General features: G+C 35.3%; 2 protein-coding genes and 1 pseudogene across 3 annotated transcripts; all 3 read right to left on the bottom strand.

Moving 5' to 3' along the window:
• Window positions 1–2,579: 2,579 nt before the first annotated feature.
• On the bottom strand, window positions 2,580–3,438 carry LOC143627948 (uncharacterized). Its single transcript, XM_077097651.1, has 2 exons — window positions 2,833–3,438; window positions 2,580–2,741 (listed from the first exon to the last, which is right to left on the bottom strand). Exons 1-2 carry the CDS (start codon window positions 3,436–3,438, stop codon window positions 2,580–2,582), a joined length of 768 nt encoding a protein of 255 aa, XP_076953766.1.
• Window positions 3,439–19,142: 15,704 nt separating this feature from the next.
• LOC143627909 (uncharacterized) lies at window positions 19,143–21,979 on the bottom strand. Its single transcript, XM_077097626.1, has 4 exons — window positions 21,826–21,979; window positions 20,555–20,656; window positions 20,316–20,476; window positions 19,143–19,466 (listed from the first exon to the last, which is right to left on the bottom strand). Exons 1-4 carry the CDS (start codon window positions 21,917–21,919, stop codon window positions 19,344–19,346), a joined length of 480 nt encoding a protein of 159 aa, XP_076953741.1. The 5' UTR covers window positions 21,920–21,979; the 3' UTR covers window positions 19,143–19,343.
• Window positions 21,980–22,592: 613 nt separating this feature from the next.
• Window positions 22,593–25,309, bottom strand: LOC143627910 (nuclear transcription factor Y subunit A-10-like; annotated as a pseudogene). Its single transcript, XR_013152660.1, has 6 exons — window positions 25,265–25,309; window positions 24,215–24,499; window positions 23,955–24,076; window positions 23,788–23,856; window positions 23,569–23,709; window positions 22,593–23,493 (listed from the first exon to the last, which is right to left on the bottom strand). The product of XR_013152660.1 is annotated as a nuclear transcription factor Y subunit A-10-like (transcript).
• Between the last annotated feature and the right edge of the window lie 378 nt (window positions 25,310–25,687).

Here is a 25,687-nt window from a genome sequence, read left to right on the forward strand (position 1 = left end):
AGCATGCAAAATATTAAATGGACGAACACAAAATAAATACTTGTTAAAAAATTAAATGTGAATAACAAATACAATAATGCATAATCAACCCAAGTCTAGAATATTGAATTAGAAGGTCTTCTAAAATGAAACCGTACTTAGACCCTTAAAAGTTGGTGCATTTTGTAGATTTTTTTGCCAACGGAAGATTTTCCGGGCATTCTTCACATGCTTGGGTTTTGCGTTGTTGTCAGGTAGTGCGAGCCTATAAATAAAGTAATGTTTGGGCTTTGCGTTGTTGTCAGGTAGTGCGAGCCTATAAATAAAGTAGCATGAATTCTCTTGGAGATGTTCTTCAAACTTAGGAAAGTAAGGTTTGAACGCGCTTACTTGGATCATCATTCCATAAAAGTTTAACTTAGTTGTGATAGCTGAATATTAAATAAATAAAAAATGATGTTAAATAGTTAGCTCCTCATCATTAAAATCATTCCAATTTACCAAATTTCGTTAGCACATTTGTTGTTTGGTTTTATTCGTAGTCTCTCAATGTAATCAAAATTTTTTAGCTCCATTACGTATTTGAGACATTGATAGAAGAATTAATTACCTAATTTGTTGTGTATGGTAATTAATAAAATATTACAAAATATGATGATCAATGCAGGAAAAAAGAGAAACGTACTTGGATGGTAAAAACGTTTTACCAAAAGATGCAGAAGAGTTAATCCTATATGTTTTTGTCATCACATTATGGTATTTATAACATTATAGAATTATGATTCATTTAATGGGTTAATCGGTAATTTGGAAACAGAACAATTATTTTGAGTATGAATAAATCAATTTATTTTTAAAGGATTACATGTAATTTAAAAAAATATCCTTAATTTTGTTAAAATGTCAAAAATATGCAATTAACATAAATACTTGAAATTTAAAATTCAAACATAATATGGTGTAGTCAGCAAGATTTAAATCTTTGTTGAATCTTTTTAATTTAGAGAAGTATAATTATGGCGTAAATTAAGGAAATAACATAATTAGGAGTTATGTTTAAATAAGTAAGATGTACTGTATGTTTAAATTAGTTGACTCTAATTAATAAGTAGAATGACAAAATACTAAATTAAATAGCTATTTAAGTATTTATGGATGGTATATATTCTGTTAATTGGGTCGGGTATGGATATGAACCGAGTTTGTAAAATGAGTGTGGTAGGAGGCGGGAAGTTGAGAGAAATGATGGGCTAGATAGAGGACACGTGGCATAAAGAAACCTTTATTTATTAATTAGTATAGATTTTTCGTTTGTTTTATCAGGTTTGACTAGGCTGACTATATTTTATAAATACTTGCAGGAACACCTGGGGATGGAAAGAGCCAAAAGAAACGAATATGCAGGTTGACTAAAGTTATCACAAGCATGTGGTTCAAAATGACCGGCCCCATTATGGTGGTGGTGCAGGTTTTGTTATTTGAGAAAAGAAAAACATGTTTCGACCCGGATCCATTCTGACCTGAATATGTTTGGATCCCAAGACATGTTTCGACCCGACCCAAGACAACATTTTTATTAATTTGACCCAATAAATATTCTCTCTGTGCTGCCTTTTGACATTCGTCTTTAAATTTATCGCTTAAAACATAACATTAGAGAGTATAGCCCTATCGACCAGGCAAAATAGCTTAGTATGCAATATAGTTAGTTTGATTTTAACATTAAAAGTGTATCATCCTTTGATTAGAACAATTTATATTTATGGCAACAAATAGTTTTTGTTATCCAAAATTTTCAAAGTAACTATGTAAATTGTAATACAAAGGAATTAATAACGGCCGTCGTAACCAACTTAATTAACTAGTTTTTGATGTAATTTATTGATTCAGATATACTCACAATTTAAGTATATTTATAACTTTGTTTTTATCCGGCATCACTAGATACACATTAGTCATTTGATTTTAAATTATGTTATATGATAACTTTTAAATCCGTTGTAGATGATGGACCTGGATCCTTCAAGCTGGATGTCGCAAACAAGAACCTCTATGGTTTGTTTTTGATGTTTCAGGTAACTTTCATCTTATTTAGATGTATCCTCGTACAAGACCATTGATGGACGAGGACAAAGGATTGAGCTATCATGCCACTGATTTAGGCTAAAAGCATGTGATCATATCCAACTTAGAGTTTGAAGGCGGTGTAGAAGATGAAGTTGATGCCATTGAAATCAAGCCCAGTTCAAAACATATATGGATTGATCGTTGAACCTTTAAAGATTTTAAATACGGGTTGATTGATATTACACGCCAAAGTACAAACATAACCATTTCCCGGTAACTAATTATTCTAGGGTATTTAGCAACATGTTTTGTTACAGCTAAGATAATTAGATGTAACAAAGAAGACCATTTTTGACCGGATTCTAGTCCTAAATACAGACCATTTTTGCGACCACATTATCTTTTTTCCTTTTTAATTTATCTTTTATTTTTTAACAATTTTATTAGCAGCTTGTGATCAAACTTACGCGAACATAAATGGTACAACTAGAACGTATCTTTGGTCGCAAAACAGTCGCTAAATTTGCGATTATTCATTTTCCTGCAGATGACCGGTTTTCTATAGTTTTTATACAAAATGCATCCATCAATTGTTTAGCCCAGTGATTGATACATTTTGATCTCTTAACACCATAGATTTTCCGGTACAAACTGATGTACATGTAAAACATGCCCGCTAATATCGAGTCCCATTTCTAGAAATCAAAAGCATATGGCACATTTCACTAACCCATTTTCATTACAATCTACACATCTAACTGGCAATGGAGAACAACTCTCACTTACCTCCTCCAAGATCACCTTCTGGCTACCGTTGCACGAAGAACAAAGCACGAAACGCATCCCACCACACCCTTTACACGGCCCTGTAGCCTCACGTTTCGGTATCCCATCGAAAAGGTCTACCAACTTCCCTTGCTCATGATACTCGACAACCTCATCGACCCCTCCGACATGTCTTCCTTTAATAAACAACCTAGGCAGGATAACCCGCCCGCCCAATGTCCGCCACAGCTCCTCTCTGAACTCCATGTGCATGGAAACATCTCTTTCGTCGTACAAAACCTTAAAGCTTCCTAAAAGAAACCTAATGGTGTTACAATCTTCAAAAGTCTTGCGTATGCCTCTTAAGCTTGTCGTGTAAAGGATGACGGTGTCACTACCGCCTGGTGGACACTTTGCTTCGAAGTCTACCAATAATAAACGGTTATCAGGTTCGGGTTCTTTGCGACTGGTGATTGGTCTAGAAACTTGTCCGTTATCGGTTTCGTTTGATGGTGTTTGAGAGTGTTGATTGAAGTTGTTTTCATGGAAAACTAGACTTTGTTTGAGATTGGAAATGGCTGAAATGGACTTTAGTTTACTCAAGAACCTCCCTCTCTTTCCTTTCATTTCTTTGCTACACTTCTCAACTACTTAAGTTAGGCTGAAGGGACACTGAGTATTTATAATAACTTTGAATATACTAACCACTGTTTTTAAAAGCAGACTAATAACACATCCGGTTCAATGATTGATCCGGTTATGAAATCATCAGTAATAAACAAATGTGATAAAAAGAAAGGTATTTCCATATCGATCGATCGCTTTTGATGGGACCAGATAGGGTACAAGAGAAGGTGAGGGGTAGAGGTCTTATCTAGTGCTTGTCTTTGGTGGGCGTGTATGTTTTAACTTCTAACATTTTGGTTAGAGAAACTAAACTATAGTAACTGGTTAGAGCAGCTAACTAAAAACTATATTAAATAGGCAGACACGAATGTTCAAAGCTAAATCACATGCCTATATCTTTACAAACTTGCTTGTGTTTACGTCGCTCCTCCGACCCTTCCAATGGTATTACTATAATATGGACATGTGACGAATTTTAGCAGGATTTAAATACCGTCATCCCTTGTCGCCTCTGCTCGTGTTGGAGACATATTGGAAAGAAAATAGTCAAAAGGGATAGATTGAGGAACTCAATCTACCAAACGGACACTTTTAAGGATTTTACCGGTAAAAGAAAAATCTTCTTTGTAAACAAGACAATTATCGATGAATCACGAACACACAGTATTCAAAGTTAAAAATAAAAGTACCGACTCTATTATTAACAAACTCAACTTGACACAAGTTAAAACAAGATAACTTCTTTGACTCAAAACTCTATTGCAAATTTGCTATGAGTAGGAGATTATCACTAAGACTTTAATTATCTCTATCTAATTAACTTGAAACAAACTTTTTGTTTTTCGTTTAACTTCAGGATTAACTCAATAACTCCATCCCCTCTCTCCAAAAGGGTCACAAAAATGACTATTGGCTGAGATGGTCTTTAAACTCATTATCAATCAAAACTGACAACACACATGGACATAAGTGAAAAGACGAAAACAACCTCAAAGATCGACTAAAGTTCGAGCTAAGATGTTAGGCAATGATGAAGATGGGGAACCAGATTATAAACACAAAGGGAGACAAGCTGTGGCACCACTCAAAAGGGCTAAAAGCACCTCTCTTTTTTAGTCTTTTTCATCAATCAAGACTTTTGTGGATATAAAGTTAAGGAATGAGTGGAGGGGTTAAAAGACTTTTTTACCCAAAGCATGATACCTGTCTCAACTTCTAACGATAACTACCCCACTGGTACATTAAGGTACATTAATAAAACACACATGCAGATAAGGTTATAGAATAACAGATCAGTTATTACACTCAGAGTAGCAAACAATATAATACAGAAGCAGAGGACATGATAAGAAACATGGGATCATCTACGATATCTATTTTGAGTTAAACCTCAAAGGATGAAGACAGAAGTCACTGACTCACTGTAAATGTAATAACATGCACACATGCATCATTATGTGATTTCGGAAGTTAAAATTAATGAGAACTTTTCAATCAAAAGCATATGCTGATAAGGAGATAGACTAATATGGGAAAGCATCATATTCAATGCACATATAGTCAAACATAGGACATAGTAACCATAAACATCAGAAACATAGTACAGAAACAAAGGACGCAAGGAACATGTGATGATCTTAAATATCTGTTTTAACTTTTTATTAATGGGTTGGTTGAGAAAACAGATTCTACTATTTAACTGGAACAAGCCAACTCCTTCTGGTTACTATCTAGCAGCTTCATTGTGAATGTACATGATTCCTGACAGTGGTGTAAAATAGCGAACTTGCTAGGTGCTAGTTGAGCGGTTGTGTGTCGACGGGCGATCGATAGGGATTAATTAGGAATATTCAGGAATATATGTTGCAAAGCAAACACATTCTAATCTCTTAGAACTGTTGTATACTCAGAAAATTGTGCTCTATTATGTTTTCCAAAACTTAACGTATCTTTTATTTGAAACAGTGGCGGGCCAGGACCCATGAAAAAATTTCACATGGTCGGAAGAGGGTCGGTGTCAGAATTTAATAGGGGTCAATTGGGATTTTAACATATACCTTTAAAAAAAATTTCATAGGGGTCGGCCAACACCTACACCTGGTCTGCCAATGATTAGAAACCCCGAATGTAAAGTGGGAACGAAAGGTAATTCCGAAGTCATGCGTTACATCGTTCCGAATTTAAAGTGGGAACGAAAGGAACTTCCAACACATGTACATCCACAGTCCAATAGATGAGTCTAAAAAAAGTATCAGAATGGAGGAGATAAATAAAAATTTGAAGAGATTAGATAATTATAGAATAACTAACGAATTATCTAACAAAACTATAATAAGCTTTTAGAAGTGTACCAATTAGGTCACTAGTGTAAAATTTTGTTCTAATTAGGCCACTTAACGCTTATTTAATGTTTCAATCCTAGATATTTTACCTACGAAGAGAGTTATTTTACCTAGATAATTGGTTATTTAGGTTAGTTAATGTTTCAATACTAGGTATTTTCCAACCCCTACCATCTTGTGTCTTCTTCGAACGTCCAATCGTCCATCAAGAATCAGATTTAGCATCCAGTGTTGAGGAAGTCGACCAATCCAATAACAATGACAACTAGGTTTCAGTACCAATCAAACATGTATGTATATTTGTAACTTTTCTTCTTAATTGTCTATTGTGTGACCCCTTTTGATGCCATGGAGTTGTTTAAACAAGATATTTCTCATGATATCTTGTTGCTCAAAGTCATCATGATTGAATAAATTTATGATTATGATGTTCAACTTAGGGGATGTTTGGTAGCATTTTAATGGTCATTAGAAGGCTACCTCTTACTGATTCATAGTCTCTTAATGGTTACCTCTTAGTCATTCAAACTTAAGGTTACCTATTAAGCATTTAGAGGTAACCTCTTATCGGTTATTAAGAGACTACCAACCAATCCCTTAATCAAATTTGACATTAGTATATTTAATGTGCACTCAAACTGCTCACTAAAATGCATATGTGAGACTTGCATTATTTTTGCGAAGAAAACAAGTACAAACGAACAAGTTTTTGGCGAGTTGAATACACCTAAAGTTTATTTTTATGTCATACATCCTATTAAATCTTTTCATCCAGAAATCCGAAATCCAATGATATACTTATAGATGATACAAAAGTGTATGCATATTACTAGAGGATATGTGTGTGTTAACAAATTAATAGTAGTAGTTATTATGTTGTCACTAACTTTAGGTCGGTTTTAATTTTGTTCATGCAACTTCAGCAACACATATAACTTGTTAGTTTTTTTTTTGTTACATGCCTACATTTAATCATCTCATTAATTGAACTTCATTGCATTTTATCATTAATGCTCCCTTATTGAATTTGCTTTGTCATGTGAACTTAGAGATATGCATGTGATACTGATGATGTTATTGTTAATGATATTTTCATAAATTTACTTTGTTTGACAATGATTATGAGAATGAAGTTGATCTCAATTCTATTGAAGATTGGAGTGCAAGTGAACAAGATTATAATAAGGATGATAATTATGAGGACGTATGTGTTTTGTATCCTAGTTATGATTCTAATATGGATTGTAAATTAATGAAGCACATCATAGCAATGAAATTTAAGTCATGCGGAATTAAAAGACATGTTGAGTGATTATGGTGTTGCAAATGGTCACCAACTAGTGTTCACAGCAACCGATCACAGCAGGTTGTTAGTAAGATGTGGGACAAACAAAACTGAAGACAATGGGAAGAGGGGGAAAAGAAATTGTGGAAGTGTCTGTTTAGGCTTTGGGCCTCTAGGATTACATGCACGGATTCTTTTCAAATAAAAACACTAAATGATAAACATACATGCTCAAAAAAGTTTTCTTTGGGTTCGCTTGTTACATATCCTTTGATTGCAAAACGAAATTTCAAGCAAATTATTAACAATCACGGAATTAGTTTTAGGGAAATGGAACAAGATATCATGAGAAAATACCAAGGCAAAGTGAGTCTCAGCCAATGTGTTAGAGCAAAACAAAAGGTATTGGAAAACTTTGACGGTGGGTTGAAAGAGCATTATCCAAGACTTTCAGATTCTGAGATATTAGAAACAAACTTGAGATATTGGAAACAAACCCGGGGAGCACTGTGAAGATGGTTGTGGAAATGATACTAAAAGGAGAGATTTATTTTAGTAGTTGCCAACGTCACCATTCAAGATTTCTTGTCCCCGATGATCGGCCAAACAACATGTACACTAAGCCTAAAGTGAGTCGGATCGCTTAACCATGCTTCATAGTTCATAATAACGAGCATCATGGAAATACATGCGGCTCAGCCATAGGAAGATGATGGAGAATAAAAACATGAATGTGCACTGAATACCTTTTGAGAGATCTCCAACAAATTACCGATATGGCTATCGAAATCATGAGCATTAGCATGTAGGTTTCAGATCCAAGTGGTAGTTTCAAGGCCTCTACTACTAAAATAAATCTCTACATTTGGCATCGTTTCCACAACCATCTTCACAATGCTCCCGGGATTTGTTTCCAATATCTCAACTTTTGCATCATGCTCATTTAACCCACCCAAAGTCATTCAATACTTTCTATTTTTCTCTACCACGTTGACCATGACTCATTTCGCATTGATATTTTCTTATAATATTTTGCTACATTTCCTTAAAACTAATGTCATGATTGCTAATTATTTGCTTGAAAATATCATTTTGCAATCCAAGAATATATAACAAACGAACCCAAATAAAACTTCCTTGAGCATGTATGTTTATCACTTAGTGATTTTATTTGAAAAGAAGTTGCGTCTCTAATCTAGAGGCCCAAAGCCTAAACGGACACTTCCACACTTTCTTTTCTCCACCTTCTCATTATCTTTGGAATCTTTTGTCCCACATCTAACTAATAACCTATTGTGGTAGTTTACCGTGAATACTAACTAGTGACCATTTGCAACACCATGATCATGTTTTTCAACTGCGTAGGGTGTCTCAAATTTCATTACTACTATTGGCTTCGCTAATTTCTAATCCGAATTAGGATCATAAAAAGGATACAAAACACATACGTCCTCAAAATCATCATCCTCAACATCCTTATCATAATCTTGTTCACTTTCACTACAGTCTTCAACAACATTGAGATCAACTTCATCCTCATCCTCATTATCAAAACAAAGTAAATTCAAAAAAAGATCATTAACACTAACTTCATTATCTTCTACCGGACAAATAAAATTCGATAAGAGATCATAAACGATAAAAGACCAAAAAAAAATTCAATAAGAGATCAAAAATGACAAAATGCAATGAAGTTAAATTAATGAGATGGTGAAGTGTAGTCATGAACATGATAAAAAAAACAAAACAAACTATGTGGTGTTGCTGACACTGAGTCAATAAATTAAAACCGACCTAAATTTAGTGACAACATAATGGGCGTGTTTGATTGAGAACTTTTAGGGGCTTCTAGATTTCAAGTTTTTAAGAAAAAACTCTTACTCAATTAAAAGTCCATGTTTGGTTCAAGGAGCTTAAAGCTTTTAGGTTATGAGAAAAAGCTTAAACCTTGAAGCTCCAACTAGTAGTGTTTAGAAAAAGCTACAAGCTTTTAGTATTTTAAATTACTTAAATAACCTTCTGAAATAAATACATTTACTATTACTTTTTTTGTTATGCCCATTTTGGTCATTTTATACATTTTATTAAAAGCTCAAGATATTCTGCCAAACATCTAAATATATTTAAAAAGCTACAGCTACCAGCTTCAAGCGACCAGCCACCAGCTACAGCTAATTTTGCCAAACATACACAATAACTACAATTGTTAATTTATTAATTTGTGGACACAAATATCCCCCCTAATAATGTGTATACACTTTTGTATCCATTATACGTATAGCAAAGGATTGCATGCACGTTTTAACCCATTTTATTTTTAGCAAATGCTTCACATGATTTATTAAAAATGTTTTCAACTACCGTAGCAAACGCTTCACATGATTTATTAAAAGTGTTTTCAACAATTTGTATGTTCTCCTTGCTAGATAAAAAGATTTGATAGGCTATACTACATATAAATAGACTTTTAAGTGTATCAACCTGCTGAAAACATGTTGATTTGTACTTGTTTTCTTCACAAAAATCATGCAAATCTCACATAAGCATTTTATCTAGTAGCTGGTGTGCATATGAAATATGTGCATGTGAAATTGTTGGAATACCATATGCCCGAGACACATAATTAGGTTAATGTGACTAATTGTGTTTGATCCAAGTCGGGTCATACCCAATAACGAGTTAGACACACACCAATTATGTATTTGTTAAGATAAGATCTATGAGACAAATACAGAACACGATACATTCAGAAAATCGGGTTTCTGAATACTTACTTGAAAGTGTTAAATAAATTAATTGGTTAATTTATTTATTCAAATAATTATTATTGGAATGATTATTTAACTATGTGTTCTTTTATAAAATGGTTTATAAAAGATGGGGTGTTTTTATATTTTATAAAGTATAAAAAAAAAAAAAAAAAAAAAATTATATTTGGGGCCGGTTTTGGGTGGGCCCCACACCCCATGATTTTGGTCAATATCTTGTCATGGATTTGGTATGGGTTACTTGACCAAAATACCTAACACCATGTTTTGATTTGATGGAATTATGATATAAAGATCAAGACCATCAATCAAAACTTTCAAGTAACAAAAACCACACAACTCTTTCTTTTCTTTCTTCTTGTTTTCGGCCAAGACAAAAGGAAGAGGCTCGGGTCTCGGTTTTTGGTGTTCAAGCTCCCTAACATAGCTCGGTGTGTGTTGGAGGCTCGGGGTATATTCCGTTTGAGGATTTTCCTTTGAAAGTCTAGCATCAACATCATCATCTTCTTCAACCATCAACTACATCTCTTAAAGGTTTAAGAATGTAAGTTTTACAAGCTTTGATAGTTTAGTTTTTCCGTATTACTTGATCCTTGCCTCGGGTTTCTAACATATAGATTATTGGTAATCTTATGACATGAATAAACTAGGTTGTTCATGAACACATATCATATAAACTTGTAATATATATATATATACATATGGATAGATATGTTTAGTTTGTAAATATCACGCTTCCGCCTTAATTGTGACTAGTTAAATGGTTAACTTAGTATAAATTATCCATAGAAACCCAACAAATGGCATCAAGAGCCGGGATACGGGAAACTAAGCTTCGGGTTTTTCGGTTTTATATTTTTCCCCTTGAAAGATTTTATACAAAAATAAACATGCATGATTTTTTGTATTTAATCTTGTTATTATTTTTGGCTTTGTTCAAAAAAAATATATATATATATAAAACCGAGTTCATGGGCCGAAGCCCAATTCGGATGTGATTGGGCCGAAGCCCACTTCTTTAAGTTAATGGGTTAACCGAGAAGAAAAATAAAGGAGGGAAGAAAGTTAATGGGCCGAAGCCCATTTTGGTTAAATGGGCCGAAGCCCATTAGACTTTTCATTGGGCCGAAGCCCATGTGTTTTGCACATGTGGGCCGAAGCCCATAATCAAGTTATTGGGTCAAGCCCAAATGGGTTGGGCTAGGCCCGATAAGGTCAAGGGGTTTTGGAACGGGTTCCTAAGACATAACGGGTTATGTTTGTTAAAACTAGACCGAGCCGTAGACCAAATGGATGTTTGTTGTGATTGTTATTAATTATTCAAAGTTTCGGTTTGTAATAATTAATTAGGGGCAATTTTGTAATTATTTATTCATATGGGTATGTAATAAATAGTTTATTTGTAATATCTTTATTTTATAGAAAAAAAAATGTATTAGGACATTTGTTATGTAAATTTAAAGAAGATTGCAAAATTGGAAGTTTGGGCCTTATTGGGCCGGGTATGGTGATAATGGGTCTCACAAGCCCATTAAAGGGATTCAAGCCCAAATGGACCTAAGCCCACCTAATGAGCCCAAATGGAAGCTTATGGAAGCTTAGGCCCAAGTTCAAGCCCAATGGATCACAACGGGGTTGAAGAAGATGCTCGAAGCATTTGGATGCGGGATCGAGTGGGAGCTACAACATCCATGTGTCATGTGTCCCTTAGGATTGGACCTAAGACACACACTTGTTTCGGCTAACAAGTGTGGTCTAACTTAGTGGCTCGTGTCTAGTATAATTGTGTATGCTTGTTAATTGATTGTTTGAATATGTGGTTGCTAGATATTAGGATATCAACTTCGTCACATAGAATTAATTAACAAAGCATAAAACGGGTTCTAATAATTATCGGTAATTACGTGACACATAGTTTAATAAAATGGATTTATTAACTAGCCGTCTCACGCCCATAATAAAATGGTTTTATTATAAATTAGAATTTTGAAAATGGTTTCAAAATAATCATGTTACTAAATGCATGTTAGAACATGATTTAAAGTTTTATAACTAGAATTATTAAAACTAAAAATCCCTTTTAAAATTAAGGATAACAAGTTAAACACCATCCTTTTGTATTAACGCTTAACATATTAGTAAGCTCTTAGTGGGAAAAAGGTCACCTAACCGCGTAGAGTAAATTAATATGTTGAGGTAATATTGGCATATAAATGGGAAAAAGGTCACCTAACCGTTTGTATGTTAATATTACAAGTTGATACAAGTAGGACGACTTAAATTAGAACCATGTGAAGAGGGTCACCCAAGCATGGGGTCTAATAGGTGTTGATGGGATAAACATGCCGATACGAAATATGATTTCGAACCGGTCCCATAAACTCTAGAAGTTGCAAAAGGGTTTGCGATTGTTATGAATAACTACCTTGATAAACCGACAATGGGAAAAAGGTCACCTAACCGGAGTCGTGTTTATCGTTGGATTCTAGATTTTAATTATTAATTATATTTGGTATATATAAAAGGGTATTAATAATTAAAATATGTAAAACACTAAAATGAACTTAATTAAAATTCTGCAGATGGCCGCACACGTCGACGACAACATAATCCCTAACGTCCAAAACGTATCTCTCCGATCTATTCTCGCTAAAGACCGTCTTAACCACAATAACTTTTCGGATTGGTTCCGAAATTTAAGGATTGTTCTAAAACAAGAAAAATTATATCATGTTTTGGAAACACCTATCCCCAATGAACCGGAAGAGGGAAGTGAGGTCGAATATATGAATTGGGTCCAACACACGGAAGATTCCATTCAAGTGTCATGCCTCATGTTGGCGACTATGGTTCCCGAAATCCAAAAGGATTTCGAAAACCATAATGCGTACGACATGATTACTCAACTTAAGGAAATGTTCCTTAAGCAATCGAGGGTTGAAAGGTTCGAAACGGTTCGAGCCTTGCATGCATGTAGAATGGATGATAATCAACCAGTTTCAACTTATGTACTTAAGATGAAAAGTTACATTGATCGCCTCGCCAAGCTCAATTGTCCCATCTCAAAAGAGTTAGCAACGGATTTGATCCTTAACTCTTTGTCGAAAAGGTTCGACACTTTCGTGTTAAATTATAACATGAACGGGTGGGACAAAAACATTGGAGAACTTCACTCAATGCTTAAAACAGCCGAGGCGAGCATGGGTAAAAGGGTTTTACCCGTGTTTGCGATCAATGAAGGTAGATCCAAGAATCGATCTCAACCCAATCCTAAGGCTAAGGTAGCAAAAAGAAAGGGTCCTCCTATGCATCTTAAAGGTAAGGGCAAATCACCGGTTATGGCAAAGAAACAAAAGGTTGTGGAACCGAGGGGTCATAAGGATGATCCTTGTTTTGGTTGTGGTGAGACCGGACATTGGAAACGCAATTGCCCGGTCTACCTAAAGGAGCTAAGAGACAAGAGGAATGCGGGGCATGCCTCGGGTAATGTCTTTATGATTAATATTGAGCTAAATCTTATTTCTTCTAACACATGGGTATTGGATACCGGATGTGGAACTCATATTTGCAATTGGTTGCAGGGGTTCAAAAGGAATGAAGACTTAAAGAAGGGCGAAGTGAGTCTTTTCATGGGCAACGGTGCAAGGGTGCACGTGGTCGCTAGAGGAGACTTCACTTTATCGCTTCCAAGTGGTTTGGAAGTTGTTTTGAGAAATGTTTTGTATGCTCCTAGTTTGACTAGGAACATTATTTCTGTGCACCTTCTTAGACAATGTAACTTTGACTTTAAATTTGTAAAATCAGAAATGCATGTATCATCTAATGGTATCTTTTATTTTAAAGCTGTACCAAACAACGGTATTTATGAATTGGTTCATGATAATACCTTAAATAGCTCATTATATCAAACTTCCACTAAAAGACTCAAAAAGGATTTGAGTGATTCCTACATTTGGCATTGTCGTCTTGGACACATAAACAAGAATCGTGTAAATACTCTCCAAAAGAATGGTCTTTTGAAAACAAATGAGTTAGGTTCGTTTGATGAGTGTGAATCTTGTATTCAAGGCAAGATGACCAAAGAACCTTTTAAAGGTACAAATGAAAGGGCTAAGGACTTGTTAGGTATCATACATACGGATGTATGCGGACCTCTCAAGCCCACTAGTAGGAATAGTGAAAGGTACTTCATTACCTTTACTGACGATTTTAGTCGATATGGGTATGTGTATCTAATGAAACACAAACATGAAGCCTTTGAAATGTTCAAGGAATTTCAAAATGAAGTACAAAATCAGCTCGACCGAACAATCAAGGTACTCCGCTCCGATAGAGGAGGCGAATACCTAAGTGATGCTTTTCAAAGTCATCTTAGAGATTGTGGAATTATTTCACAGCTCACTCCTCCTGGTACTCCTCAACATAACGGAGTATCCGAGAGGAGGAATCGAACACTGTTGGACATGGTTCGATCAATGATGGCACGAAGCTCACTACCACCATCATTTTGGGGATATGCGCTACTTACAGCGGCTCGCATTTTGAATATGTCCCCGACCAAAAAGGTGGATCGAATACCCTATGAAATGTGGCATGGAAAGGTTCCATCCTTTTTCATATTTAAGGGTATGGGGATGCATAGTTTATGTTAAACGTGACACCCCAAATAAGCTTGAGGCTCGATCCATCAGGTGTATCTTCATAGGATACCCAAAGGATGATATAGGATATATATTCTATGATCCTAGTGAACAAAAGGTGTTTGTTTCACGCAAAGGATACTTCTTAGAAACTAAGTTCCTTATGGAAGGACCTAGTGAAAAGAGAGTGGAACTTGAAGAGGTTCAAGAATCACTGGATGATACACAGTTGGTCGATACTAGTTTTCAACACGAGGATGTTGAAGGTGATCAAATGGTTGATCATACACATGTTGCTCGCAGATCTAGTAGGATTAGTCGACCTCCCAAGAAATATGGATTTCTCGTGGATGATTGCTACTTGGTCGATTCGGATGAACCGATCTCCTACAAAGATGCTATGTCACAACCTGATTGTGACAAGTGGCTTGAAGCCATGAGCGCCGAGATGCAATCCATGCACGATAACCAAGTTTGGGAATTGGTTGATCGTCCACTTAACTCCAAAATGGTTGGATGTAAGTGGGTCTTCAAGAAGAAGACCGATATGCATGGAAATTTAGATACTTACAAAGCACGACTTGTAGCAAAAGGTTTCACGCAAACTCAAGGGATTGATTATGATGAAACCTTTTCGCCGGTCGCGATGCTTAAGTCGATCAGGATATTATTTGCCATTGCAGCTCATTTTGATTATGAGATATGGCAAATGGATGTCAAGACCGCTTTTCTTAATGGATATCTTGAGGAAGATGTCCATATGGTTCAACCTGAAGGTTTTGTCGATCCATCTAATCCTGATAAAGTATGTAAGTTAAGGAAATCAATCTACGGGTTGAAACAAGCATCACGGATGTGGAATCATCGTTTTAATGAAGAAATCAAAGCGTTTGGTTTCGTCCAAAACGGTGATGAGGCGTGTGTGTATAAATGGGCTAGTGGGAGTATAGTCATGTTCCTTATTTTGTATGTCGATGATATACTTTTATTTGGAAATGATATACCAAGTATGGAAAACGTTAAAGCGTGGTTAAGTAGTCGTTTCTCAATTAAGGATCTTGGAGAAGCGACATATATCTTGGGAATAAAGGTCTATAGGGATAGACAAAGGAAATTGATCGGACTCAATCAAAGTGCATACATTGATAAAATCCTGAAAAGGTTCAGGATGGAAAACTCTAAGAAAGGTTTGGTACCTATTCCTAGAGGAACCGTGTTAAGCTCATCCCAAAGTCCTAGCTCTAAGGAAGAGCAGGATAGGATGAAGCATGTTCCTTATGCTTCGGCAATAGGATCTATTATGTATGCAATGATGTGCACTAGACCGGACGTCTCGTATGCTTTAAGCATAACGAGTAGATACCAGCACAACCCAGGTGACAGTCATTGGATGGCTGTCAAGAATATATTAAAATACCTTAGAAGGACTAAGGATATGTTTTTAATATATGGGTCTGGTGAGGAGGAACTCGTCGTAAAGGGTTACGTGAATGCGAGTTTCCAAACTGACCGAGATGATTCTCGGTCACAGTCGGGATATGTCTTCATTTTGAATGGAGGCGCTGTTTCTTGGAAGAGTTCGAAGCAGGATGTTGTCGCGTTATCCACTACAGAATCTGAGTACATCGCCGCTTCAATGGCAGCCCAAGAGGCTGCATGGATGAAAAAGTTCATCATGGATCTAGGGATTATCTCTACCATTCAGGAGCCCCTAGAGATATTCTGTGACAATGAAGGTGCTATTGCACAGATCAAGGAGCCTCGTGCTCATCAGAAAACGAGGCACATTGAGCGCAGATTCAACTACATAAGGGATGAAGTTGAAAAGAGAAAGATATGTATTCATAAAGTTCATACCGATCAAAATATTGCGGACCCACTCACGAAGCTCCTCGATAGGCCAAAGCATGAGGGTCATGTTTGTGCATTAGGACTTCGGTATTCTAGTGAGTGGATTTAATCTGTATTTAGTGTTTGTATAAGAACGAATGTAATGGGTATCTCATGAAAATTAATTATATTTTAATTTTTCAATGAGTTATGTTCTATATTTGCATGTTTAATCCATGAATGACTTATGTTGTTCTAAAAGTCCGTAGTCGATCATGCTTGTGGGAACAAGTATGAAGGAAAGACTATTATGAACCCGGATTGGTTGATATTCATGTGATGAATATAGGGCATAGGTTTGCCACCAAGGTTCATAGATATTTGTGGGATACAAATATTGGACATGATCCGCTCTCAAGGATCACTGCATGGAGTTAGTGCAACTGATCATAAGTAATCCTTGAGTAAAGGCGAGTATCATTGTGTCCTTTGACCTGAGATGCATATCGGATCTGGTTTTTCATCAAGTCTGATATCTTGACTCTCTTCTTTGTTATTTCAGTAACACGATGACGTATAAGAAAGAGCTCAGATATCATATGAGATGTCAACAAGGATGTATGCAGTCAAGATGGAATTTGTTCCTCTTATGTGTTGAGAGTTTAGATGTTTAAGGCCTGTTAAGTTAAATCATTGAGAGAATGATCACTCTATGTCTCTTCGATTTGACAGGACATCTAGTAACAAAGGGATATAATGATAAGACTTACCTATATCATATCAAGTATGGACTTGAAGGGAATGATGTTATTGAATGGCACTTAGTCAAACACACTAGGGGTGGTGACCTGTTGTTAGGCGGTATTCACCATTAGCATTAACTTCTTATGAGTCACGTGCAAGTGGGAGATTGTTGGAATACCATATGCCCGAGACACATAATTAGGTTAATGTGACTAATTGTGTTTGATCCAAGTCGGGTCATACCCAATAACGAGTTAGACACACACCAATTATGTATTTGTTAAGATAAGATCTATGAGACAAATACAGAACACGATACATTCAGAAAATCGGGTTTCTGAATACTTACTTGAAAGTGTTAAATAAATTAATTGGTTAATTTATTTATTCAAATAATTATTATTGGAATGATTATTTAACTATGTGTTCTTTTATAAAATGGTTTATAAAAGATGGGGTGTTTTTATATTTTATAAAGTATAAAAAAAAAAAAAAAAAAAAATTATATTTGGGGCCGGTTTTGGGTGGGCCCCACACCCCATGATTTTGGTCAATATCTTGTCATGGATTTGGTATGGGTTACTTGACCAAAATACCTAACACCATGTTTTGATTTGATGGAATTATGATATAAAGATCAAGACCATCAATCAAAACTTTCAAGTAACAAAAACCACACAACTCTTTCTTTTCTTTCTTCTTGTTTTCGGCCAAGACAAAAGGAAGAGGCTCGGGTCTCGGTTTTTGGTGTTCAAGCTCCCTAACATAGCTCGGTGTGTGTTGGAGGCTCGGGGTATATTCCGTTTGAGGATTTTCCTTTGAAAGTCTAGCATCAACATCATCATCTTCTTCAACCATCAACTACATCTCTTAAAGGTTTAAGAATGTAAGTTTTACAAGCTTTGATAGTTTAGTTTTTCCGTATTACTTGATCCTTGCCTCGGGTTTCTAACATATAGATTATTGGTAATCTTATGACATGAATAAACTAGGTTGTTCATGAACACATATCATATAAACTTGTAATATATATATATATACATATGGATAGATATGTTTAGTTTGTAAATATCACGCTTCCGCCTTAATTGTGACTAGTTAAATGGTTAACTTAGTATAAATTATCCATAGAAACCCAACAGAAATATACTACAGGAATGTCAAATTTGATTAAATTGAACATCATAATCACAACTTTATAAAATCATGATGACTTTAAACAACAATATATCATGAGAAATCTTGATTTAAAGATATCATGAGAAATCTTGTTTAAACTCTATGAAAATAGACAATTAAAAAGAAAAGTTATAAAAATCGTACCTGTTGTTCAATTGATACGGAAACCAGGTTCTCACGTCATTGTTGGATTGATTGAGTTCCTCCTCAACACCGGATGCTAAACCTGGCTCTTAATTCGACATCTACAGAAACCATTACAGAAACCATGTTGTCATCATTGTTTGATTGATCGAGTTTCTCCTCAGCACGGCAGATGCCTATGTGTTCTTGGTTCACAAAAGATGGACGACTGAAGGAGATAGAGGATGGTAGGGTTTGGAAGATGGGCATATACCGTATAATGAATCGACGTAAACTTTTGATTTATTATTTCTTTTATTAATTTGAAAAAAGAAATCCTAAATAACTTGATATCTAGTTAAAATAGCTAGGATTGAAACATCAAATAAAAGCTAAGTGACCTAATTAGAAAAAAAAATTATAGAACACTTATAAAAGTTAATTATTACTGTTGCTGTGAGATAATCCCATGACCATTTAAAATAAACTGAAACAATTTAAGAATGATTAAACTAATATCAATTCTTTATTTATAACATTCTTTTTTTTTCCAACTCATTTATCAAATCATTCAATGGTTCATATATTATACTTTACAAGTTCGAACCATTTGACAATGACCGAGATGGCGAACCACTCCAAACTGAAAACAAATATGAGACAAAGTCACCAACTTTATTGGGCTCACAAGGGGGGTTGGGTCATGGGTGACTGGATGAGTGCTAAAAGTCAGCTTTTGTGGATATAAAGTTACAAAAGGAGGGGTTATATGACCTTTTTGCCCTCTGAACCATGATGTCCGTTTCTTGATCAGGATACCCAATTGTTTCTAATCATTGAACACACACTGGAAACTGCTAAGATATATGACATATGAGGATACAATAACACAAGGAAACATCATTTATTGACATTGAACAACGCAGTACAGAAACAAAAGACACAAGAACATGGGGTTTGGATTATCTACAATATTGATAACAGTTTTGGTTACCTAAATGGAAGCAACTGCCTCATCAGAGTCAGAGTTGTACCAGCCAATGCTGAAGTCAAACGTGATGCATGTCAACTCCTTTTTCTTACCATCTTGCAGCTTCATTGTGAGTGTATACGAACCCTGATTTTTTCACAATGATACTCATTAGTAGCTTCATGAAAAAAAAACAGTCTACCAACTTACCAAGGGTTATTTATATGACTACCATCAGACCACCCTTTAAAGTAAATGATATGTTTGATACCAACTCCTATGAAAGTATATATATGCATATATTCAGATCCACATAGATATCTATATGGTTTTTCTTTTCCCAAAAATACACCTGTGTGTATGATATAGTTTGTGTATGTGATACCATTGTATGACTGTATGTGCATAAAACAGTTTTTGTGTAAATGGCCTGTTTTGACTCAAAACTCATTTAGCTTTGAATTCGTATTGAACAATAACCTGTATTATTGTTATTATTATTAGTTTGTTTTCTAGCTGAACAATATTTTAGATACAAAGTTTGTTATAAAACCATATTATTTTTAATAAATAATAAGATCAATAAAGAAACTGTTCCAAAATTTCATTTTTAAAAAAATGTGAAAAATGAAAAAAAAAACTTGCTAATTCATAACAAAATCATACATTAATAAGTGCAAGTGAAACATTTGAGTTGGCAAAAAAAAATTCTTTTAATAGGGTTAGCCCATATTCATGGACAGCTTGCCACTGCCACACATTGCAGTCAGGATCCTCTACTGAATAAATGCCCATTGTTTTATTGCCAGCTTAATGGGTCAGGCCCAAGAATCAAATTGCAGAAAATAAGGCCCAAAGAAAGGTTCTAATAAAATGCATCTCTATAGGCATGTTCTCAAAAAGAAATGAAAGCCACCATCAAGCAAAGCAAATCATGGCTATAAACATAAACAACATTCTTGCATAAGTAAAAAATGACTAAAAACAATCACTTACAGGTGGGGTTACTGAAGGCAATGATTGGGAGTGAGATATTGCAAAGTCACCAGTGGTAACAGGGCACGATGTCTTGTTGCAGAGGTCACTGGTCTCACTATACACCCCAAAAAAGTAGTACGAAACATCGATCACAAGGTTCCCACCAGAGATTGGTGTTTCTGCATTCCAACAAACCATAAATACGGTGCTATTAATTATAATTCTTAAAATCTAGAGAAATTAGCATAAAACTGTACCTGTAGATGCAGTAATAGTAAAGGTGGTCTCTTTGCCTCTTACAATTGGGTAAGGATTGATCTCAACTCCACTTACCTTCACAGCATAATTGTTGTTCTTTTCTGTACATGTTCATCAAATGCATACGCTAATTAAACAAAAGACATACCTCACCAAAAAGCACAATCCAATGAATAACAATCAACAGTTTGGTAAGCAGGGAAAACATATTCATGGTGATCTAAGCCTCACAAATTATACTTCTTAACAAAGTAACTAATGATCTATAATGTTATTGACCCTGCTTCATTCACTCCCAATTGCTGCAAACAAATCATTCCCCTGCTCTTGATAGAAACTTCGAGATCGCAATGCTTAATTTACTAGATGCATAGAACTTCTTAACTGCACTATCAAGGCAGATGATCGATAAACACTTATTATTGTGTCCAAAGTCTCTACCCAAACCCTATATTACCATACTCTTCATATTACAATTAGGAAATTAAACCAACTTGATCAACTTGTCAACATAGGTCTTCCCATATTCACCGACTTGTAAATACACTACTAACACACTAGAGTAGACTAGTAGTAACTGCAAAAGTAACATAACAATCACCAAGTGAAGAATCTTATCTTACTATACGAATAAAAGAAAATGTTGAAGCTTAGGTGTCAAGCCTACATTTCTCTTAATTCCTAATCTCTCATCTCATTCATTCTAACTATCCATGGGTCATGGGTCAAAACCATTTCATCAAGTGGGTTATAACATAATGTGGATTTTATTCATTATTGAATTAAGTGTCATTTCCATACCTGAAGTTTGACCAACTATGCAACTTTAGTACATTTTTTAAATTTATTACAAATCAGCACCTTACGTTTACAAAATCATGCTATTTTAGTACTTTTCGTTAACCCCGTTTGTTTTTCCCATTAAGTTTACATTAAATTAATTCATAAGTGTTTTGAGAATCACAATTGAAATAACGTACCTTATTTATTTTTATTATTTAACAAATCTCGTGTAATACACGGGTTCAAAAGCTAGTTCATATATATAACTAAACGAAGCATTTTCGGAACTCCGATTGACACGACATGTTGATAGAGCCCTAAAAATTTCATCCAAAACAGTACGGCGGATGAATTCAAATCTCATAACATAACATAACATAACACAGCGATCAATTATCTCTAATCAAAACCAGTTCTGTAAACCCTAACTTACGGTATAAGCACAAATCCTACCAAACTCAACATGAAACTTAACAAACAAACTTACTGCAGTATTTAACATCTATGGCGTCAGCAAAAGGTGCGATCAGTGAAAGCGAGCAAAGGAGAACGATCAACAGCTTGCTTTGAATTCCAGCCATCGGTTGATATATGATTTTGATTCAGTGTGTGAGTGAATATATAATTAATTATAATATTAGAGATTACGTTAGAAGATGAGTCTTTATAACGGTGGTCAGTCGGTGTGTTGCGTTTCTAGAGTATCATATCTATGTGATTTGCTAATTGGTAACCCTATAGTTTTACTTACTTTCAACTTTACCCACATAACTTGTCAATAATAATTACACAAAAGGCTAATTCCGATTCACAAGCCAAACCGAACCGAACCGAGCCGAGCCATTTCGTTTATAACCAAGTCGATTACAATTGAGATTCAAGCTATTTAAACAAACTTGATGTGCATCAATTTTCCTAACATGATTTACACACCGCATTGATTGTCTCGCTTATTGGTTTGTCGTGTTTTAATGCAGCTCCGAAAGAAATAGGGTTAGATAAGTCATTTTGAGGTAGAATAAAAAGAAAATTATTTACTTAGAAAAATGTGGGGTTTGGATCAAATATAAATGAAACTAACGTGCTAAAGTAAGAATCAAGTAGAGTAATTAGATAGACAAGTGGAATAATTATATAGAGTAATTACATAACTACTCTATGATGTAATTACATAATTACTCTACTTGATTCTTACGTTTAGCATGTTAATTTCATTTGTATGTTAACTTTCCCATAGAAAAGTAATTGTGTACCATTAAAATATTAACCCATACATTTAAAGGATAATATCACATATTCACATGCATAAACAAACAACATTCAATACAAACATACTCCATGGGGAATTTCATGATACCAACAAATACACAACTACAAAACATCAAAATATAGTACATAACACTTCCTAAATGTTTGGAAGTCCAAAACACACATGATACATACCTTGAAAACACACAGGTTCATTGTTCAAGGTTACTTTATTTCAAACAACACTACAACACCACCTATCTAGATAGAGGATGAAACAAACACATCAATCAGACATGTTTGTTCACCATAAAAGTATGTATTAAGGTTATTAGCATTTCTAAACAATTCCCAAACACTGCAAATAACACTTTGCAAGGGAAATTAAGGATAGAAACCCTACCTTAACACACAAGCCAAGGATGATTTGCCACAGCCAAACAGCGGGAACAAACGTTCCCGGCCCCGTTTGACCATCCAAAGAGGGCCTGCGTACTCACACATCAGACCCTGTATGCCATCATACCGCTAGGTTGAAGCGGATACCACCACCGGTATCCGCTGCAACCCATTTGTTATGTGTGCCAAACCCACGAATGGCATTGCCAGACATCATCATGTCCGGAAGAGAAACAACCGAAAGATTCACAATCGGGGGGAAATGATTAAGATCTCCCATCGAGAACATGCTCGTAACCTCCGCTCCCAACACGTGGGACCTACCATTGTTAGTTTCGTGATCACATTGCAAAACCTCGGACCTCTGAGATCCGGTTGGATTGTCAGTCGGTTTTGACTCCATGTTTCCAGTTTTAGCCATTTCCAATTCTTTCGCGTTTAGGAATCGCCCCCCACAACCTCTCGGCCTACGTTTTGCGTGGAGAAGGCGCAACAAGTGAAGAAACAGCTGCCAAAAAAGAGCAAATGAAAACCAGGACAAACTTTCTAAGGGTAAAACGGTCATTTCACATTACAAACTTACCTTACGAGTTTTTGTGACTTTTTTCATCATTTCCGCCTTGGCACGCTATCGCCTGCGCCTGAGTATTCCATGATACTGCTTTGCATTCACAAATATGGGCCCATCATCGGTGCTCAAGTTCAAAGGCAGCATAACTCGACCCTGACATACAAAAGCGAGTCAACTCAGTCACTCTGAATCTCAGAAAGTTAAAATATTGTGCTTATATAAAATACATACCACGATTTGAGGGCCATAAGCAGAGAACATGCCATAATATTGATCCCCATAAGGATACTTGCCACATATCTATCATAAAGTTGCATCAAAAGATGAAAAAAGTATAAGCACTAATCATAAAGATTATGAAAAAATCAACTAAATAAAGTAATAAACATAATTATTACCAGAGCCGGCTGTCCAAACCCGAGCTCTAGATTACCTCCAAACTCCTGCGCAGCAGATTGCAAAGTGCATGCAGCTTGTAACTGCACTGGTTTTTGACCGTTACATGAAGTCTTGGAGTCACCTGATTCATTTTAAAGATTGATCAAAATTTTCTACAAGATTTATGGTCTAATTTTATAAACACACTTCTTTAAATTGTAAAAGAGACTGGAATAATAATATATCTAACACAATTTCATCATCATGTACATATAATTACAATGAAAGATATTAAAACGAGTCATATCACTGTTTGCCACCGTCGTGGCACAAGGCGAGAGTTTAGGAGCTATATGCACAAGCTGTTCCCCACAGTTTGCCATTGATGAATTCTTCAATAGGCCCATATTTTCTTCAAAACACGGTTGACTCACTAGTCCGCTCCACCAAGGACCTGACCCGGATGACAGTGAACCCACAGGATTCGAAGCAATTCCATCATCATGCTCTTTGTAATACGCAGAATTCATTGTGAAATTGAAGTTTCTATAAACTAACTCAATTCCTGCATATTCATATTCGTATAAAAATACATTAGATTTAGGGGTGTTAAACGGGTCGTGTTTGTGGGTTGGCGGGTTCAACTCGACACGAACCCGAAAAATTGACAAGACCCTGAACCAAAAATCGTGCAAGACATGTGAACCTAACCACGACCTGCATATTTGTGGGTTGACCTGAACACTGACCCGAAACGTTTATATTTTTTATTGCTTTCATATACTAATACTTTAAAGTTATACTTTTACAACTAAAATACAAATTTATATAAAAAAATTGCATTTTTAATGAAAATATCAAATGTCAATTTCCTTTTTAGTTTTAATAAAATTTAGGCATAAGGTATCCAGCCAATTTAAATTATTACATTCAGTACATTTTATGAAAACTAAATAAACAATTTAAACAGGTCAACCCGCGAACCCACCTGGTTGATTCTTACCCAACCTGTTTAGCTAAACTCCAGAAACTGACCCGAACCCATTTATACCAAACCCAAACACATGAATTTTGTGTTAGGTTCGTGTCGTGTCAGATTTTCACACCCCTAATAAGATTCTGGCTCAATTCATGATACCCATAAATTACACCCAATTTCTTTCATTATGATTAAATCCACAAAGAGGGGTTTTTTTTGGTTGGGAGAACCCATTACATAGTAACAAGAACCCATCCAGTTGGATTGAAGCAAAACATAAGTGAAATTGCATGTATAGGTACCAAGCAGATTCTAAGATGCATGAAAGTCAAAGGTGAATATTCTGTTTACCTGTTTATGTTTGAAATAAAATCAAAATCAAAGTGTGAAACAGAATCCCTAAAATCCAGGTGACATGTTTAATGAAACAAAACAAGATTAAAAAGACAAAGACTGGTGAAGGAAGGGAGGAAGGGAGTGAAATGAATGGGTGAAATGTGTAAACAGACAACAAGACTTGAGTTGAGTTGAGTGGCCAATGACATGGACTTTATCTATTCACTCTACACTATCTATCATTATTAACCAACATCATCTTGCATGTTCTATTATTATATATGTTTTGGAATACTATTTTTGTCTTGTGGTTTCTACTTTTATTTGATTTTTTAATTGATGGTTACTGGATATAAAAATCTAAGGAATCATGTAAGACGAAATCAGTGGTAACTAGTAACATTTTAGACAAATCTCATGTCACATATGGATTATAGA

This window comes from Bidens hawaiensis, unplaced genomic scaffold (genome assembly GCF_021521415.1).
Source record: "Bidens hawaiensis isolate Kalapana, Puna unplaced genomic scaffold, B.hawaiensis_p1.1 tig00004748_1, whole genome shotgun sequence".
Lineage (NCBI taxonomy): Eukaryota > Viridiplantae > Streptophyta > Magnoliopsida > Asterales > Asteraceae > Bidens > Bidens hawaiensis.

Bases quoted from the DNA above. Each gene is read 5' to 3' on its own strand.
- LOC143627948 (XM_077097651.1), bottom strand. From the start codon at position 3,438: ATGAAAGGAAAGAGAGGGAGGTTCTTGAGTAAACTAAAGTCCATTTCA. The intron at 2,742-2,832 runs GTAAGTGAGAGT...TTTGATTTCTAG, and splicing joins AGAAGGTGATCTTGGAGGAG to AAATGGGACTCGATATTAGC.
- LOC143627909 (XM_077097626.1), bottom strand. From the start codon at position 21,919: ATGGCTGGAATTCAAAGCAAGCTGTTGATCGTTCTCCTTTGCTCGCTT. The intron at 20,657-21,825 runs GTAAGTTTGTTT...GAACATGTACAG, and splicing joins CATAGATGTTAAATACTGCA to AAAAGAACAACAATTATGCT. The intron at 20,477-20,554 runs GTACAGTTTTAT...GTTGGAATGCAG, and splicing joins TACTATTACTGCATCTACAG to AAACACCAATCTCTGGTGGG.